At 37.3% G+C, this 20,420-nt stretch overlaps 1 protein-coding gene across 1 annotated transcript; it reads right to left on the bottom strand.

Annotated features, from left to right (window-relative positions):
- Positions 1-2,167: 2,167 nt before the first annotated feature.
- On the bottom strand, positions 2,168-18,522 carry LOC137265724 (spermine oxidase-like). Its single transcript, XM_067801165.1, has 5 exons — positions 18,300-18,522; positions 8,391-9,400; positions 7,797-7,993; positions 6,497-6,605; positions 2,168-3,696 (listed from the first exon to the last, which is right to left on the bottom strand). Exons 1-5 carry the CDS (start codon positions 18,454-18,456, stop codon positions 3,553-3,555), a joined length of 1,617 nt encoding a protein of 538 aa, XP_067657266.1. The 5' UTR covers positions 18,457-18,522; the 3' UTR covers positions 2,168-3,552.
- Between the last annotated feature and the right edge of the window lie 1,898 nt (positions 18,523-20,420).

Here is a 20,420-nt window from a genome sequence, read left to right as displayed (position 1 = left end):
ATGTTTGAGATGCCCTTTGTTCAAAAACATGCTTCCTTTCAAAAGTTTAGACTCACCATAGACAATATGTTATGTATATATAATTACTGAAACATAAGGGATCACATAGCGTTCCTTTATTTTTTTTTTCCAGGTCTTCATAAAAGCTTTGTATCGCACAGCTTGAGAAGAAACTTGTAAAAAAATAAAGGAATACTCATGCCTTCATGTGATCCCTTATTTGTTTCCCTCAGGATACACACATGGTTACATCAAGATTGATTTCTCCACTAGCTTGGGGGAACCAACTGCAAACCTTATGCAGATGAATTACATGAGGATCAAATATCAAATAGCTGAAAAGCACCTGCAAATATTGTGCATGTGAACAGTGCATTTTATCCCCTTATCTCAGTCAAAGAATAACCTATAAGTCTTTTACAAATCAACATACAAAGCCATTGGCCACAAAATGGAGCACAATAGTGCAGTGGTATGGCATCTGTATATCATGAGTTTGATCCCTAGTTGAGGCACCCGGGTTCGGGTCCCAGGGTGGTAACATTTTCGAAGTATCCTTTGGAATGTTTTGGAATATAAAGCACATGTGTAATCTAAATGAATTCCGTAAAATAGTTTTTGAGGAGAAGTGGATAACATACACCCCTGTTGGATGGAACAAACAGGCTAAATAGAACAAATTCAACTGAGTTCAAACATCTATAAAGTGACAAAATTAAGAAATTTCATGAAAAAAATAATGAAATGCACATCCTTAGAGTCCATTCAAAAGACACACAGAAGTTCATTCAATTCTGTTGAGCAGTTTTTGTGGACTGATCGAAGTATCCTTAAACAAGACACTTAGAACAAGATACCACATTGTCTCAGGTCACCTTACTGTAAAATGGGTACCTGTAGGAATGTGCTGGCAATGTGAATGTATAGTTCGTAGCAAGCACCTAACAGGCAGCATGGCTGTATGATCCCCAAGGAGTCAAAAAAGTATCAGAAAGTATGACAGTGTCCTATGACCGGGGATAGTAATGTACGTACAGCCAAGAGCATGCAATGTTCCTAGATATGAGCACTGTATACTCTAACTATCACTATTACCAAACAATAGCAAATATTTCCCACGATAATCTACATTGAGCTGATTGCTGAGGCATTCAGTATGGGTGACCTCCCTTGCTATGTTGAATTAAGACCATGCCTCACTTTGTGCAAGTTGACCTCTGTTCAGAACACTTGAGTTATATGTTCACCTGAATTACAAATGACAAGATTCAGGTTACCCTAGTCAAACACTAACAAAATAATTCACTAATACTTCCATTTAGCTTTGATTGTCAAACAAGATTCAGTTTACCTTAGTCAAACACTAACAAACAATTCACAAAACTCATACTTAACTTGATTGTCAAACAAGATTCAGTTCAAACTAGTTAAACATTTAAACATAATTCACATAACATACTTAACACCTTGAAGACAGAAGGAAACACATAACCATCTTCCTCAAAAATCCCTTTGAAGTTAAATAAACTTTAACACACATCATAAATGTCACTGATTGCTGACGTTGCTGATTTTACAAGTTATGAAATCTCCCCTAACATGATTATTTAGTGTATGTTTTGAAATACAAATATCAGATATTTACTGAGAGAATATAATTTATTTAAAGTAAACTACTGATATTTGGTTTTCATCAAATCAACTTTGATCATTCTGTAACGTGGCTGGTTACGCCATTATCATTTGGAATGTTTTGGAACATAAATCACAAGTGTAATCTAAATGAATTCCATAAACTTGTTTTGGAGGAGAAGTGGATAACATACACCTCCTGTTGGATGGAACAAACAGGCTAAATAGAACAAATTCAACTAAGTTCAAACATATATAAAAGTGACAAAATTAAGAAATTTCATCAAACAAATAATGAAATACACACCTTTAGAGTCCATTCAAAAGACACATAGAAATTCATTCAATTCTGTTGAGCAGTTTTTCTGGAGAAGATGATTGACTTCATCCCTAATACACTATCATAACAGAATAATTCAGTTCAAGTTCAAATGTCTTAAAACTAAAAAAACAAAACAATAAAATAAGAGATGCACAACATTAGAGTCCTAAGAAAGCCCATCTATTACTTCGCTGAATTCTAAAGAGCATTTCCTTTTTATTTTTTTTGAGAAGTGGATAAAGTACATTCAATGTTGTGTACGGACAGACGGGTGAACACAGAGGGCAACCCTATAGGCCCTCTTCCTTATATGGCAGGGGCATAAAAAGTGAATACATGCAACATGTACAACATGAGTTTCTTTGGTGAGTAATAATCAGTTCTTTAACTTCTTATAACAGGTCAGTTAACAACAATGAATACATGCAACATGTACAACATGAGTTTCATTGGTGAGTAATAATCAGTTCTTTAACTTCATATAACAGGTCAGTTAACAACAATGAATACATGCAACATGTACAACATGAGTTTCATTGGTGAGTAATAATCAGTTCTTTAACTTCATATAACAGGTCAGTTAACAACAATGAATACATGCAACATGTACAACATGAGTTTCATTGGTGAGTAATAATCAGTTCTTTAACTTCATATAACAGGTCAGTTAACAACAATGAATACATGCAACATGTACAACATGAGTTTCATTGGTGAGTAATAATCAGTTCTTTAACTTCATATAACAGGTCAGTTAACAACAATGAATACATGCAACATGTACAACATGAGTTTCATTGGTGAGTAATAATCAGTTCTTTAACTTCATATAACAGGTCAGTTAACAACAATGAATACATGCAACATGTACAACATGAGTTTCATTGGTGAGTAATAATCAGTTCTTTAACTTCATATAACAGGTCAGTTAACAACAATGAATACATGCAACATGTACAACATGAGTTTCATTGGTGAGTAATAATCAGTTCTTTAACTTCATATAACAGGTCAGTTAACAACAATGAATACATGCAACATGTACAACATGAGTTTCATTGGTGAGTAATAATCAGTTCTTTAACTTCATATAACAGGTCAGTTAACAACAATGTCAGATTTCGAAGTAAACTAAGTTTGGTTACTTGTTTAATAACATGTTTAACATTTTATAACAACTTGTCTTACTTTATTGCACTGGTATCACATGTCAACTTAACAACAAAATAGTGATGTCTAATGATTTGCCATCTGCTCTTAAATCACTGACTTTTAATGATTTACCTGAATCGTTTTGCACAATATAATTTCATTTAAAATGGTGGCCCAGGATAGATGTATGATAAACAGCTGGGATATCTGCTATTTATTAACACATTCCAAAAGTCAGACAAAACTTAGCAGTGTCATTTTTCCTACCTGGTTAATATGTTCAATTAAATCTACTTCATCAAATAGGAGAATTAACAATCAACATAATTTTATAGTTGGAGGTAGATCCAATACTATGTGAGGGTTTGTTTGATTACTTTTCTCGTATATATGAAAATTTGAGTAAAAAAATAACTCAGCACCTTGGAGGTTAAACAATGAACAGTTCATTTCTTATCCCCTGCCTTCTGACACCTCTTCAGATCCTTCAAGATGATCTTCACTGCCTTCTTCCCAGATTCCATGGCTCCATGTGTAGCTGTGAAGTGATGTTTGCTGCATGCCTCCCCAGCAAACAACAACACTGGGTCCTGTACAACATACGTGGTTGGGTAAGTCTCAGTGAGTGAGTGAATGAGTGGGTGAGATAAAGCAAGAGAATGAAGCAAATGAGTGAATACATGAGATAAAACAAATTTGTGAGTGAGTAAGTGGGTGGTGGCTTGGATGAGTGAGCGAGTGAGATAAAGCAAGACAGTGAGTGAGTGAGTGAGTGTTTGAGTGAGATAAAGAAAGAGAGTGGGTGAGTTGTTGAGTGACTGGATGAGTGGGTGAATGAAGGAATGAGGGAGATAAAACAAGAGTGAGTGAGTGAGTGAGTGAGTGAGTCTGCCATATTCCACCTATGTCAGTGAATCCCAGAAACAATGACCTATGAACCACACATACCGATCAGCTAAACTCTGAGCAGCATTCCAGGTCATCACTGACAATGACATTGCGTAGGGGATGCCCATAGAACACCCATTTAAGTCAGCCATTAAAACAAGAGTCATCAGAAGATGACATATCCCCCCTCGGCCCCCACATGTTTGAAAGGACAAACCATCTGACAGTTACTTATTGTTTTTTTTTAGACTAAGTTTGAATTGTTTCCATGGAATTCATGAAAATTGTAAATGCCATATATCTGAAATCAGCAAAGTCATAATTTCAAGATCTGTCTCATATATCTGCCAAGATCTGTTGAAAGATATGAAATGGTTTTCGAGTTGTGCTCTGGGAACGAAGCCTAGCATTCCATTTTGAGACTAAAGCAATCCATTTTGAGACTAAGTCTGAAATGTTTCCATGGAAACCAAGAAAATAAGAAATTACAAAAACCTGTAAATAGCAAAAGGCACCACTTTAGGTTCTGACTGATATATCTACCAAGTTTTGCTGAAAAATATTGTACAGTTTTTGAGTTCTGCTCCGGAAACGAAGCCCACCCTACCATAAGACTAAAATCAAAATGTTCCATGGAAAAACAAAAAAAAAAAATAAATGCCAAAAATTTGTATATAGCAAACGGTACAACCATTGGCTGAGATTACTACATCTATCAAGTTTGGTCTAAAAATATTGAACAGTTTGTGAGTTATGCTCCGGAAACAAAATGATTACGGACGGACAGATGGATGGATGGACAGACGAGGCATCTACTATATCCCCAAGGAATACATGCCAGGAGGATAAAAAGTGAAAAGTTTCTTGGACATCGGTGTGTCACTTTCATTTGTGCGTGTAGCAATCTTTCATTGCAATTTACCAAAATAATTTTGACGTGTCCAGATCATCCATTTGTCCATTATAACAAGTGTGACTGAACCTACAACTCATTAACACACGCTAAAGTTCCCAAACTGTATTTCTGAGAGAAAAAGATAAAAATGTGTTCCTCCTTTGTCACTTTTTTCTATCAAAAATTTTACAAAAGACCTACCGCCCTTGTCTAAGCAAATGTTTACAGAGATTTCCAGTTAGGAGAATAGGAAGACACTGGTAGACACAAATGCTGATTACTTGTGTGGCAGATCATGCAAAGATGCACCACATCTATTGTGATAAAGACACTGTCAATCCAAAAACCTTGTTCCACTTAAAGAAGTTACTTAAACATTATGTCTATTACATCATGGGTGAGTGAGTGAGTTTAGTTTTACCCGCATTCAGCAATATTCCAGCTGTATGGCGGCTGTCTGCAAATAATCAAGTCTGGACCAGACAATCCAGTGATCAACAGCATGAGCACCAATCTGCACAACTGGGAACCAATGACATATGTCAACCAAATCTGCGAGCTTGACCACCCAATCCCGTTAGTCGCCTCTTACGACAATGGCAAGCATGGGTTGCTCACTGTTCACGTTAATGTAGAAACATACATTTTTCACGCAAAAAAATATAACAGAACCATACAAAAACATATTTTCCGTGTGTGTTTTACACGCACAGATTCTGATCTACATAATTTTAAAACGTACCTTAAAACTGCAACATATAGACAAACAATACATTTTAACATGATTCAGGATTTTAATGAAAATTTCCTGTGCAAAAGATTGGGACTGCATATTTATAATTTGATTTCTGCATGCACTCGTACAAAACCTGCCATGAACACTGTTGATGAAAGCCTATTCTACCCCAGACCTTCACAGGCCACAACATGGATGAAAAGGTGAGTTTTTCGCTACTCTAAGCCATACATATCAGCTATATGGCAGTTGTCTGTAAAGTGATCCAGTGATCAAAGACATGAGTATTGATTAGGAACCGGTGACAAGTATCAACAAAATCAGTGATCACGTCAACCCGATCCTCTGTGTCGCCTCTTACAACAAGCATGAGTTACAGAAGGTGAATATTCTAACCCGGACCTTCACAGGTCAATTACAGTGGAGAGAAGTCATGAAAGAACGCACACCATTGATACTTAAAACTCACAGGCATTGACACTGTGTTGACAAATAAATATAACAGATACAATCATAGGGAATCTTGGACCTGAACCCACTCTCGTAGACTTCTAGGGGAGAAACACTACATGGCTAGCTGCAATGGCTTAGGGACAAACAACTGCATACTTTGGCCTGATATTTTGTATGGAGACTTCCAGATTTGTTTAACCCCCTATCAAAGTTTCAACTGTTTGGTCAGACAAATGGGTCACTGTGCGCCCATGGGAAGTACTATCAAATCCCAATGAGTCAAATGCCAACATCTCAAATATTTTGCATAACTCAAAGTACCTGTCGGTCGTGACCATTATTTCTACCCTCATAGACATACCTATGTCTTGAATACATTGCTAAGTTGAATTCATTACTTAGTCTCTAGATGACTTACTTCTCTAGATGGCAACGGTTTCCTCAGAATGTCATGGTCTGTTACTGAGAGATCAGTGGTGATGACACTGTAGGAACCTCTGAAGAAGGGGTTAGTGTGCCAGAATGTCCTGGATGAAAAAGGAGGAATGTGTCAGGTCTGTACCATGAAGAAGGCCTCATTAACACAAACTGCATTAGAACAGAACAGCATTAACACATAGTTCTTTACAATAGAGCAGCATTAACACAGGGTACTTCAGAATAGAGCAGCATTAACACAGGGTACTTTAGATTATGAAAATAGAGCAGCATTCACACAGGGCACTTTAGAATAGAGCAGCATTAACACAGGGTACTTTAGATTATGAAAATAGAGCAGCATTAACACAGGGTACTTCAGAATAGAGCAGCATTAACACAGGGTACTTTAGATTATGAAAATAGAGCAGCATTCACACAGGGCACTTTAGAATATGAAAATAGAGCAGCATTCACACAGGGCACTTTAGAATAGAGCAGCATTAACACAGAGTACATAAGAATAAAACAGCATTATCACAGGGCACTTAAGAATAGAGCAGCAGCATCAACAAAAGATACTTTAAAATAGAACAGCATTAACACGGGGTAATTTAGAATAGAGCACTATTGACACAGGGTACTTTAGAATAGAGCACCATTAACACCAGGTACATTAGAACAGCGTTGACACTGGATAAATTTGAATAGAGCTGCATTGCCTCTGGGTACTTTAGAATAGAACAGCATTAACACTGGGTACATTAGAATAGAGTAGCATTGACACAGGGTTCCCTAGAATAATACAGCATTAACAAAGGGTCCCTTAGAACAGAGTATCACAGATTACATTAGAAAAGAGCAACATTGATACTGGGTACCTTTGAACAAAACAGCATTAACACAGGGTACATTGAGGATGTCATTGTCATTGATTTGTACATGACATGGGGATGGGGTGTGGGGTGTATGTGGGGGGGTGTAACTTATTTTTCACATAAATCATAGTGGGGAGTTAAAATCATCATCACCCCTAACTAGCCATATATTATGAACGGTCTGTTAGAACAGGTGCTCTACTGAATACCCATGCCTTTGCAGCAGTGAATAATTGAGTTAGGTTAGTTTTAAGCAGCTTTTCACAATATTCCACCAAATATCACAGCAGGGACACCAGAATTGGGCTTCACACTTTGTACCCATGAAGTGAATCAAACCTAGGTCTTTGATGAGACGAGCAAACGCTTGAACTACTGGGCTTTCACTAACAGCCTCCCCTTCCTCTGGGACTCAAAGAATACCTGAGAATGTGTTTGGGCGATGGTACATCCTGCTTGGTGAAGATGGACAATAGTTCCACGCAGACGTCCATTACCTCCTGGTCGTCCACTGCCTCCATGATCTTGGCTTTCTCTCCACTCACAAACACCTCCAGCACCGTCGGCTGGTTGATGACACAGTCAAATCCCTGCATGTTATTGTACCATGTTTCGCCAGACTGCAGTAAATAGTTGGAAAAATTCACAAACGATAAAATTTCTTGAAATCATACAGATATGTTATTCTATTAAGAAATGAAAAAGAACAAGATAATCATGGCTCAGTCTTCCTTATCATAAAACTATGATGAAAAAAATGTTGAATCATATATATATTGTTGAAATTTTGTGGGTGAAACAACTCCCCAAAAATATCATAATTTGCAAACATATATGGCATGAAAAGGAACAAGATAATCATTGCTTTTACTACAGCCAAAATATAAATAAATATTTTCTGCTGATGTTTCACTTTCAGCAAATAAATTAATTTTCTGCAAGACATCCTGGGTTTCCTGAAAGTCAGTGCATTGACATTTTGCTTCGTTCAACTTACTGCTATCAATAACAAGTTACCTCAGTTCTTAATTCAGACTTTGCACTCTTCACTGGAACATTGTCCAACCACAGAAACTGGAAACCATAACAGTTCTCATCCCAGAATCTGGTCTCCCATTCAAGGAAGATCTTATTCACTGTTCCATATCCCATGTTCTTCACCACATGCTTTTTGTCATCTGGCAAAGGAGGGTCAAACAGAGTTGCCTCCCTTTCTTTCAGAACACCAACAGATGGCGTGATGATGACATAGTCTGCCTTGAAAATTGTGCCATCTTCACATTCCACGACTGACATGTCATTGGACCCAGCAGTATGGATTTTTTCTTTCGATGTCTGCCAATGAACAGTCTTCACTGGTTTTGATAAGTGAATGGATTTGGATGGAATATTCTCAGTAATAATATCAAGGACAGTTTGGAAGCCATTCTTGAACTCAGTCTCCTGATCCCCATCACAGTCAAAATATTTACCCCATGCTCCTAAATTCAACTCATTTAGGGAAGAACATGCATTGTCAGTATTTTCAAATTGCTTTTGCCATTCTGCAAAGGCCTTTTGTAAGTTTCTTTCATCTTCTGAATCACCTTTGTTACTCATCATGCAATGCTGAAAGCACCTATCAAAATATTCTCCAAATGATTTTGGCGTCTGCCCACAAGGAAATAAATCCCTGGCTCTAAAGCGTGGCTTTATTTTCACAGTGCCACCACATTCCTCCTCACTGCTGCTGTCGCTGTCACTGCTGCTGTCGCTGTCACTTTCATCATCTGTGCTGAAGAATTCGTCTGCCTCATGATAGATTTCATCCCAGATCCTTACCATTTTCTTGACAATCTTCTTGTCCACTTCCTCACCCTTGGATGTAAGGAACAAGTAGCCATCAACCTCAAACAGTCTGCTCCTGGTGCTGCTTTCTGCTTGGTCCTCTTCCATAGCAACAAGGTCATGCTTCTTAGCCAGCTCATAGACACAGTTTCCCTTCAAACCATGGATCCACTGAGCACCAAGATCAAGGACACTCTCACCTTGGCACAGAAAATGTGAATGGTCATAAGCTGTCTGAGTAGGCTGGGTCCACAGTGGCAGATTTTACTAAGGCCTAACCAATTTTATTTCTTGGTTTATGGATACACTGGTCTATATTTTCAAGAATGCGAAAAAAAATTTCCCATTAAAAAAAATAAAAAATATTAATGTGATATGAGGGAAGTACTCATCCAATCTGAGTGAACCCTAAATTCACTCCACATATTTTTAGTTGATATTGAAAAAAAATGACTTAATATGGAAACCCATGTGGGTTTTTGTTTTGACTAGTGATTTAGAAATACCATTCCTTCTACCATTAGGATTTCTGGGGAAAAACATCCATAAAACAAGAAATCAAATTGTCATTAGGATGGGATTACTTCTGACAAGAACTACAAAGCCAGCTGCTGCATAAATAGATGGTGTCTGTTATCTTACATACACGCAACACAGTACATCTCTATACTAAAGAATATTAAAACTGCTACATGTTCAACTACAACCATTTATGATACTGACCGAGAGACTAGATGAAATTAACCTTTTAATAACATTCTAATGAACTGAAAGGGGCACTAGTTTTAGTTTATATCACCGCAGATCATCATATGCATTTCAACTAAAACAGTGAGTGAGTGAGTGAGTGAGTGAGTATAGTTTCACGCTGCAATCAGCATTATTCCAGCTATATGGCGGCTGTCTGTAAATAATCGAGTCCGGACCAGACAATCCAGTGATCAACAACATGAGCATCTATCTGCACAACTGGGAACTGACGACACGTGTCAACCAAGTCAGTGAATCTGACCACCCGATCCCATTAGTCACCTCTTACGACAAGCAGTCACCTTCTATGGCAAGCCTTTTATGGTAGGCCTATCCTACTCCTGACCTTCACGAGTCTTCAACTAAAACAAACATACAATGACTGGGACAAGCAAATAGTTTGTTCTGTCTGTCACTATGTCATCATAGTAAGTATGGTTCTAAACTGCTTTTTGCATTATTCCAACATCATGACAGGGGACACAGAAAAAGGTTTCACGTATTGGAGAAATGAACCAGGGCCTTTTGCTGGATGAGCGAACACTTCAACTTTTGGGGTACCCATCCACCCCAGACATAGTTCCCGGAAGATGTATATTACATGATACATGGGGTAAAACTAGGTCTATTTCTTAAAAAAAGTGATCCATGATACTGCTGTTAATATTGATGCGCATAGTTCACTAAATAACTTCATGATGAATCAAGTGATGGTGCCATGTTTTTCACAGATGCAAAACTAAACAGCATCGCTCAATCTGTATTTAGACTAGAGTAACATCATGCTCCCTTTGAACAATATGCAGTTTTGTTGTAGATTCAGCTAGACAGCTGGGACTTCATGGTGTGAATCATCTCATGAAATACAATATTCCATTTACAATTATGAGTGCAACATATGTTATATTTGGGATTACACTTTCTCTGTAAAGTACGTTCTAGTACTTTTGTTGGGTGGAGTCCCATCCAGGATTCGGGATGTCTAGAATACAGACTCTGTGTACCCTTCAGATAAGTGTAAACTTACGCGGTACTCTTTCCGTCAGTGAATGAGGGAAATATTTCATGATGTTTATGATGATGTTCTATTATTAAACAAGAGTTTCCCCACTCAACAATAATTGTAAACCAAAAGTTACTGTGTTCTGTAATCTGACTGGTTGAAAAACATGATTAAATGGTATTAGATTCCCGGAAACTGAAAGACTATTCACCGCGTATTGACACGTAAACAATTGTTTTGTTGTGTCATCAACAGTAGTGACGTCATTCAAATCATATTGTGACGTAAAGTTAGAATGACGTCACAAATGAACAACTCCAGACGCTACCATGAGAACCAGCTGAAACGGCCAGCTGATGACACTTCACTGCTGTGTCCGTATTCGATGTAAACGAGTGCAGACAGTAAAACCCCTTTGGTTTACAATGTCGATAAACATCATGTGTTGAATCACGGGAATATTTCATTTGATGATGCCGTCGGTTCCAAATGCATTCCCGTGCTTCAAATACTCAATAACACCCGGAAATTGGCCAACACATGATGTTTATCTCCTAATTAAAACTTACTTACTTCTTTCATGCAGTCCCAATCACATTGTTTTAAAGGGTTTTAATATGGCCACTTGACTTGAACTGTAGTTATCAATGAGAATCACTGGATTATCGTCTGATATTTTTTGTTTCATTGTTGTTTATATTCACTCTCAGCAATATTCCAGCTATATAGTGGTGGTCTGTAAATAATCATGCCTAAACCATACAAACCAGTGGTCAACAACATGAGCATCGTCTTGGCAGTTGGAATAACATGACATGTGTCAGGTAAGTAGTCTGATCAAATACTGCAGTCATTTGCTGGAATATTCCTCTAGGCCGTATTAGACAACAAACAAAACAGTGTTTCACCCAAATTCATTAAATAAACAAACGTTTCCATTGACACAGTTCCCATGTAACTTTGTACATGCTCACGTTGACTTAAAACAAAGTTACTAATCAGCAACATGGATGATTAAAACTTACTTGATATATTTTGTCATGAACTGGAAACTTTGGTCCAATTCCATTTAGTATTTTTCCATAATATCATGACTAAAAAGGTAAGCATTTAATGAATTCATAAACCTGTAAACAGTCCCGTGTATTATATTAAGTTTCCATGACTGCCTCAATGCTATTATTGGTGACGTCAGGAACATTTACTGCAAAAGTTCTGCAGCTCACCTGGATTCTTCAAAAGTTTGAATGAGTGAGTGAGTTTGGTTTTATGCCACTTTTGGCAACATTCCAGCAATATCATGACAAAAGACACCAGATATGGGTTTTACGACGGGCAGGATCTCTAACAATCAGGCAAACACACCACCACAACTATCGCAGAGGCAAATGAAACTATTTCCATTTTAAAATGTAAAGCATATCATTAACGCAATGTGCAAATGTGCATCCACTATACACAAATGTAGACAATGGATGCAGAAAATTAATTCACTGCATCCAGAGGGACATAGAATATTATTCATTGCACCCACAACACATCTATGACTTTGGTAAGTGTTTGGTTGTTTCTTTCAGAAACGTTACAATTCATCATTTCAACCATCAGTCCACATGATCAAGAATTTATTCCAGGCTCTAAGAAAATCATCAAACATAAGTTCTCTAAACTGTTACTTCAAAAGACCCTCATATTAACTGCAAGGACCCTTAAAACTAATACTTATCATGAATAAGGGTCTCGGAGACTCGCATTTTTATGAGTTGAGAGTCTCTGAATATATGTATAATTTTTATAGTAACACACTCCCACATATAAAATTGAAAAGGAGCCCCCCAGAGACCAGCAATTCAGAACCTCAGGATGAGGAAATCCTGGACTTGAAAGAACAACTAAACTCAATTTTTTGGTACTCTTTTTATCACTGCATATGAAAGACTTCTGGTTGGTCATAAATGGAACACCATTTTTTTAAACAAAAAAAAAAATTGTGGTTACAGTAATTAATACCAAGAGCTTAAAAGTTGCTAAATAGCCATCTGCTTCTCTCTCGCCCGCAAACGAAACCGCAGACAGGTTAAGTAACTCTGTCACCAGAGCCGTACAGTGACATCAGAGAAGGAACGATTTTCAGTTAAATGTATAGAAAATGTGTAGAGAGCTCGTCATTTTGCTGATTTCTCGAAGTCACCAAAGACATGCAAAATTGTTGTGTTGCCATCAATTGTTTCTTGGGGTCGGGTGATGGTGTCACTATGGACAGATTTCCACCGGACCCCATAGTTTGTGCTTAAATTGGTTGTTAGTGTGTGCGAAGTGAGTATTGTGGAAACCTGTGGTATATACTAAATCGGATGGTTTGCCCCCTACCATGCTTCCATGATAGAAAATGGAGTTCAAGTTTCACTTTCATCGTGTTTATAAAATCAATACTGCTTACTACACATTGGACTGCTTACTACACAAAGGATTTTTCATGGATATAACGTTTTCTTTCTCAGAAACGAGGTTGTGGTCGAAGTTACAATATTATCGTAAGTAATATTACATTGACCCCGTATATTGACCGCTTCCAAGAGTGAATTTGTTATTTTATAAGCAATGTCACGAAAAATCCTAATGTCCATCAATAAAATACATATTTTACTACCAGTGAAAAGTAATTTTGATTTTGGAAGTAAGTGAAAAGAAACTTAAATAGCATTTATCTTCAGACAGGGCGCCGCCATTTTTGAAAATGGGGACGTCACAGGCTATAAGTCTGTTAGAATTATTGAGATTATGGTTTGTTTTCATCAAGTTAGAAAATCTAAACTACTATTTACTAGTAGTTAAATGTGTATTTGAATCTTGGCCAAAAGGATAGCATGACACAACTTGTAACACAACTTCTTCCATGGAAGCAAGGTGGGGGTCGAAGTGACATTAATATTGCAAATAATATTATATTGACCTCCACCTCGCTTCCAAGAGTGAAATTGTTATGTTATAAGCAATGTCATGCAAAATCCTAATGTCCATCAATAAAATACATGTGTTACTACCAGTAGAAAGTAATTTTGCTTTTGTAAGTTGGTAAGAACAAACTTAAATAGCATTCATCCCAAGACAGAGTGTTGCCAATTTTGATAATCGTGACGTCAAATCCATTTGAATTAATGAGATTATGGTTCGTTTTCATGAAGTTAGAAAATCAAAACTACATAAATATGTATTTGAATCATTACCAAACAGAGTTTGCATGACACAACCTGTAACATAACCTAAGCAAGGTCGGGGTCGAAGTGAAAATACTGCGCGATAAATTTCTTCACTTGCTAAATTTACTTGGTTTGTAACGTTCAATCACCAGTATGTAGACACTTGTCAATATACATCTTTAGAATTGGTCCCATAATCCTAATTACTTTATAATCATACTTGTATGCATTTTGAAACTTAATAAAAAGAAGCGATCTGCGAATGTATAACAGGAATGTGAGATGTAGACATTTCATAGTTTGCCTATATGAATCATAATGCACGCCCTAGTGTATGTCGTCTGCATCATTACACTTCACGACGAAAACAATGATTCTGTTGAAAGCTACGACAACTTAATAAAAACCAAAATGCAAATATGAAAATTAAAGTTATAAGAGCAATGTCAGGCTATTACCTTGTTTGAGGAATGTATCCATCAATATCCACAAAAACGAGTCATATATAATTCATCTGCAGATTTCCCAAGCAATGAGTTTTTTTACAGTCTAATATACGAAAACGTGATATATCGTTTCAGGTTTTTCACATTGCTGTATAGTTTCATTGGTTACCCAAGATAGCATATAATGTGCGTCATTCTTTTTGAAAAGTAATTTAGTTAGCCAATAATGACAAATCAATCAATGTATTGGCAGTTAATCCTTTGAAAGAAGGGTGTTGTTTTCACATAGACACAGACACGACAGAGTGTATTCAGAATAGATTAGTAAATGTACATACATAAACACTACTTTTTAACAAATCCCCCATTTAAATCCGCATAAAAGTTATTAATGAATCAGCATGTCATAGGTTAATCCTTTGATCAATCTGGACATTCATTGACTGAGCATAAAGTGAATGATGACAAATAACATGTAGGTTTATACCACCTAACACGGATTACAACCTAGCGACACAAAGTGATTTTGACAAAATCGTACAAAAACAAGGGTAGGCAAAAGCAGGAGACAAAACTAAATGATAGTAGATTGTGAGAACAAATTGCTTTATTTTTCTCAACAGTTTTCGCGATTTCAGGTTTGTACAAACCTGTAAACGAAATAGTTTAACCCCTTAAATGTAGATGAATACTGCACAGACCCTCATTTCTATACCTACAATTACGTCACGGAGACGCACTGCTCTGATTGGTTGAAATTTCGTTTGGGGCTGAGAATTGTGCACTGTTGATAAAAAGATCGAATAAAGTTAATTAAAGGTTGAAATGAGTAGTTTTAATGGCGGGGTTTCATTTACAGCGATGTCAGTAAGTGATTTTGTATTTGTACCCTACTAGAGTATATGTGATCTTTAAGGCTTTAGCATGCAGAGAAGGCTTGGAAGTACAGAAAATAATGTGGTTCAGGGACTGAGACACCTACTTTGAGTCGAGGTAAAACCGTGTAGGAGAATAAATTACAAAAGGGGAATTGAAGGCATTTATGTTTTAAAATCTAGCAGTATATTAGTAGACCTTGCTAGCCACTAGTCACTAGCTTAATTATCTCTGATATTAATACTCAACTGTTTGAAAAACTGAGTGAGTGAGTGAGTGAGTGAGTGAGTGAGTGAGTGAGTGAGTGAGTGAGTGAGTGAGTGAGTGAGTGAGTGAGTTAGTTTAGTGTTATGCCGCACTCAGCCATTTCTGGCAAGCATGGGTTGCTGAAGTCCTGTTTTACTCCGGGACCTTCATAGGTCTGTTTGAATAAAGAATACTCCTGCCAAAATGGTCAGTACATATTAATTGCTGATTTCTGACTGGAATGCACCATAAGTGCTCGTTGTTGGGGTTCCAGAGCAGCATGTGAAAACATTACTAAAACAATGACAAACTCTATCTTCAAACGATAGCACCCAGGAGTGTCAAGGACATAATCCAAGGTATATATGTAGCAAAATAGACACTTATCCCTACACATATTGCTAAAAAAACCATTTCAACACAACATTCCCTCGCAATAAATGAGTACCACCTTTTGAAACTGTTTTGGATTTTGGGGCACCAGAATTGGTGGGGAAGTGAAGCATGTCCTTTGTGAAAGATCAGATATTGTGCAAATGAGAAATAATTAATTATAAGTCAAAACAGGTATTTGAGCCTGTTTATTCTAATGAGCCTCTAGTGAATACAAGCCACACAGCAGAAACACTATAAGTTATCACATCGTGTCGAGGGACTGATTAAACCCTGTATTTCCTGAGACACGATGTGATAACGCATTTATCTAGCTGAATGTTTTCACTAAATCAAAACAAAACAACACGCATCGAATCGACTTGTGATTATATACGTGAGATGCCACTGTTTGACCTCAATGCACTGCACGTTACTTAAGGCTTGTCGATGCACGCTTTCTCACTTCACGTTGTCATCGAGGCGCAGTGGGGTGATGTGACTTTCGTAGCGGGAGTACACGACTTTTATACTCCCGCTCTCAGATCTTGATGGATGTACATGGTATTTTATCAAAGTCACGTGGACCAATCAAAACTCGACATTCTTACATGAGGTTAGATAAAATGGGCTGCAAGCACTGAGGAGGCATGTTCCAGGAGACTGTCTTTAGGCAAAGGAGAAGATCTCATTGTGCTTCATGCAGGTTGTAGATCTATGGGATTTTTATCTCGGTGTTCTTTAAAGCCAAAGACAACAGATTATCACACCAACATGAATGGACATTTTTTATGGAATGGGTTCAAAAATAACTGGTATCGGCAATCAAAGAGCTTAATTGTCATGGATAATGTTCTATGTCATACTGTCTTGGATCCATATACAAAAAACGTAACTTCAAATTCAAGGAAGGGAGCCATAATATACCTTTTCCACCAATAACGGCAAATTGAACACTTTATGAAATCATGAAATCAACAAAAAGAGCACATGTCTATAAAACTGACAAGTATCTGAAATCACACGGTCATGTTGTCTTTTGCATGCCTCCCTATCACTGTGATTTGCACCCTATTGAACTGACCTGTGGTATCATCAATTCTGACACTTCCTGGAATAACAGAACAATTCAAAATCTCATCTGCAAATCAATGACTAAGATTTCACAAAACACATGGCAAAAATCATTTTAGAAAGTTGTAAATTCTGTGGAGCATTGATCAGAACTGGCTTCAATGCGGTTTACATCAGGTAACTATCAGCCCTGTCAGTGCACTCTGATGACTGACAGTAGTGTGTCCACATCCAATTCAGAATGACAGTGTGACGATTTTTACACCATTCCCTACTGATGAAATTTATCACACATGGCTTACCTTTGTGCTACCTGAACTGTCACTACACTCTTGTAACAAATCGTGATATTGCTAATAAAACAATGATGGCTTGTTAAACAACTTTTTTATTTTGTAGGCAGAAATTATGATAAAATTCAGCAGAGTTGCTGTGTTTTTCCTATTTACTTTGGCAGTGGTTTGAAATATTTACGACAGCTAGCTTTTCAGCTATGGTGCAATTCTCTGGGGAGGTTAAATCATTTCAATTTAATTTAATTATATTGGATTACTTTAGGTGTGTAAGTGACTTGAATCTAACTTTCTCATTGCTCTCTTAGACCTTTACACTCACTTCATTCAAAGTTTAAACCTGTTCTTAGTATCCCAACAGTTAGCAATAGTGAGGGTATTGCACAATCGTTACACAATGGCAGGTGTGTCTCCAGTATTCATAAGTTAGCCTTGCTCCAGTCTACTGAATAAAAAAACATATAACAGTAATGCCGCCCTTATGATAAAATGTCAGTATAACCCACTGTATGCCAGTCTTAATAGTACTGTGAAACGTATTTATTGTCATTTATATAATCTAGGAGTAATGATTTAATCAAATACTCATTATCCTTGGACAAACTGATGCACAAGTTCTGAATAATCAGGTCAATGAAGCCTGTCACTTTGGTCCGATCGCTGGACAACGATCGCTTTGTAAACAGACGTGTTAACTAAATATCATGCATCGGCATGAAAGTATCTGGCTGATTGTCACATCATTGGACAGGTTTTGGAACCAGTCTTCATATTTGACAATGGTAGGAAATCAATTCAAACAGAAGCATGTGCATCAACGAAACTTGACAATATCTTACCAAACTTCACAGTGTAAATCCGGCCTCCCAGTCTGTCTTGTGCTTCCAGCAATGTCACGTTTGTCAGTCCGTTGTTTATGAGATGTGAGGCTGCTGTCAAGCCAGCGATTCCCCCGCCGACAATAACAACACTGGGTCCAGCATCACTCAACGCCATCCTTACCAAACCGTGCTCTCTCTCGTGTGTTACACGTTCTTCTGTTAACTTCTGTATGCGTGTGCTCGCTTCAAGGGGAGGTAACTGTTGAGTCTGTGACTAATAAACGTCACATGGCTGTTGTTGATGTTCGGTGTGGGTTAAAAAAGTAGGGGATACAGAACTTTAAGTTTGGATAGGAAGTGTAAACGTTAACAAACTTTTCAAAGACAGACATCTTATGAACGCACCTCAATTTCCCTTTGTTATCACCCCTGAACAAAACGCACGATATGCACGTGCACAACGCAGTATAGCCCCATACACGTGCATGGGGTCCCATTCTTGATTTTGACATTTTTTATTCAAGACGGTCGAGACATCACTTAGAACATTAATTTTGCGACTAATCTTGCTTCACACGTTTGTTAGTATTTGTTTCTAATCGTTTGTTTTAAAATGCCAATTACATCGTTCAAAAGCGACTACATTCCAAATAACTATGGTTATAAGGAAGTGCAAATGATGATGCACTCTCAAAACTTTCAATAATGTCATATCAACATTGATTGACTCCGATAAATCTTTTTTTAATCGTAAATTTTAAAAAATGAAGATCCCCTACTTTTTTTATGAGCATATATTTACACAGTACCTGACTCGATACACACTGATTTAATGTTTTTTTAAATGATTACATAACATGAAATACAATTTTGTATGCAAAACGATTTCCAGACACAAATTAATACTGCTTTCATATTCGCATGTAAACTTACTTCCACGTTAAACACACCTTGATAAATATGACCAATAAAATCGATCAAAATGCCTGTAGACCATTGTTACGTCACAATGTCCATTTACCATGACGTCACAAGCATGCCACTACAATTAGGCGTTTAGTGTTGTATACTAGTTATATTGCTTAGAAACTGAATAGTGGATAGTATTGTTTAACGCCGCTTGTAGCAATATTCCAGCAATATTCCCAGCGGGGAATACAAGAAATGGACTTCACGCATTACATGTTGGAGAAACTTAAGAAGCTGGAGAAATGATAGTAGATTTTAACTGGAATCGCAGCTTTTGATATCAAATAAATTGTCAATCTTGGGTTAAAGTTTAAAGCCCTGTGCAACCCCAAGAGTTTTAAACCCTAACAGACCTGTGTCTGACATAGTTGATATTTAAGTATAGCTCTCTAGTTACTCCACATACTACTAGATATGGGCATATATGAATACATACGGGATTATGTGCACAGGTGTGTACCACTACGTATAAAGGCATTCAAAGGTTGACGAGAATGTCACGTAACCCGCTCGCAAGGTTGCAGCCACGAGTACAGCAGTCAGTAAGACTCTAGACTTTATGCATTGTATCTGAATGTATGTTGTTTTGACAGAAACAAATAATTCCTTTCAAACTGAAAAGGATCCCCCATGAGATGAGAGTGTCTGAAACAGAGGAAATCTAGACTTGGTTCATTTAGGGATTTAGCACTGAAGAAGAAGACTGAGCGGAAGGGGAAATGATGCGGTTTTGGGACTGTGAGACACTGCATGAGACATCTCTAGCAGGCAAGCCGTTTTCATATCTATTAGGAAATTTAAGATTCAGTTATTTTAAATACAGTGGAACCTGTCTAAACAGGCATCCACTGGAACTGAAGAAATCCGGTTTGGTCAATATGCCGGATTGTTGAGCTCGTGATAAGACAGTGTACAAGCTGCAGATGGGACTGAGATTTTACGCCAGTGTTGACAACATGCCGGATTGGACCAATGCCGGTTTTGACAGCTTCCACTGTATGTACATATATTCTTGCCATACGAGCCTACTCATTGTCTGGTAGAGAAAAGCTAGTCTCTAAAAATATTCCTTTCTTTTCACTTTCAAAACAAGCAATCTTATTGAAATTTAAATAAAGAATCCAGGCGATTAAGAGCTTGAGGGAAACATACACTTTATTCGTTTGAGAT

The sequence above is a fragment of the Haliotis asinina genome, chromosome 15 (genome assembly GCF_037392515.1).
Source record: "Haliotis asinina isolate JCU_RB_2024 chromosome 15, JCU_Hal_asi_v2, whole genome shotgun sequence".
Classification (NCBI taxonomy): domain Eukaryota; kingdom Metazoa; phylum Mollusca; class Gastropoda; order Lepetellida; family Haliotidae; genus Haliotis; species Haliotis asinina.
Note: the sequence above shows the minus strand (reverse complement) of the source record. Positions and strands in the feature narration are given on the sequence as shown.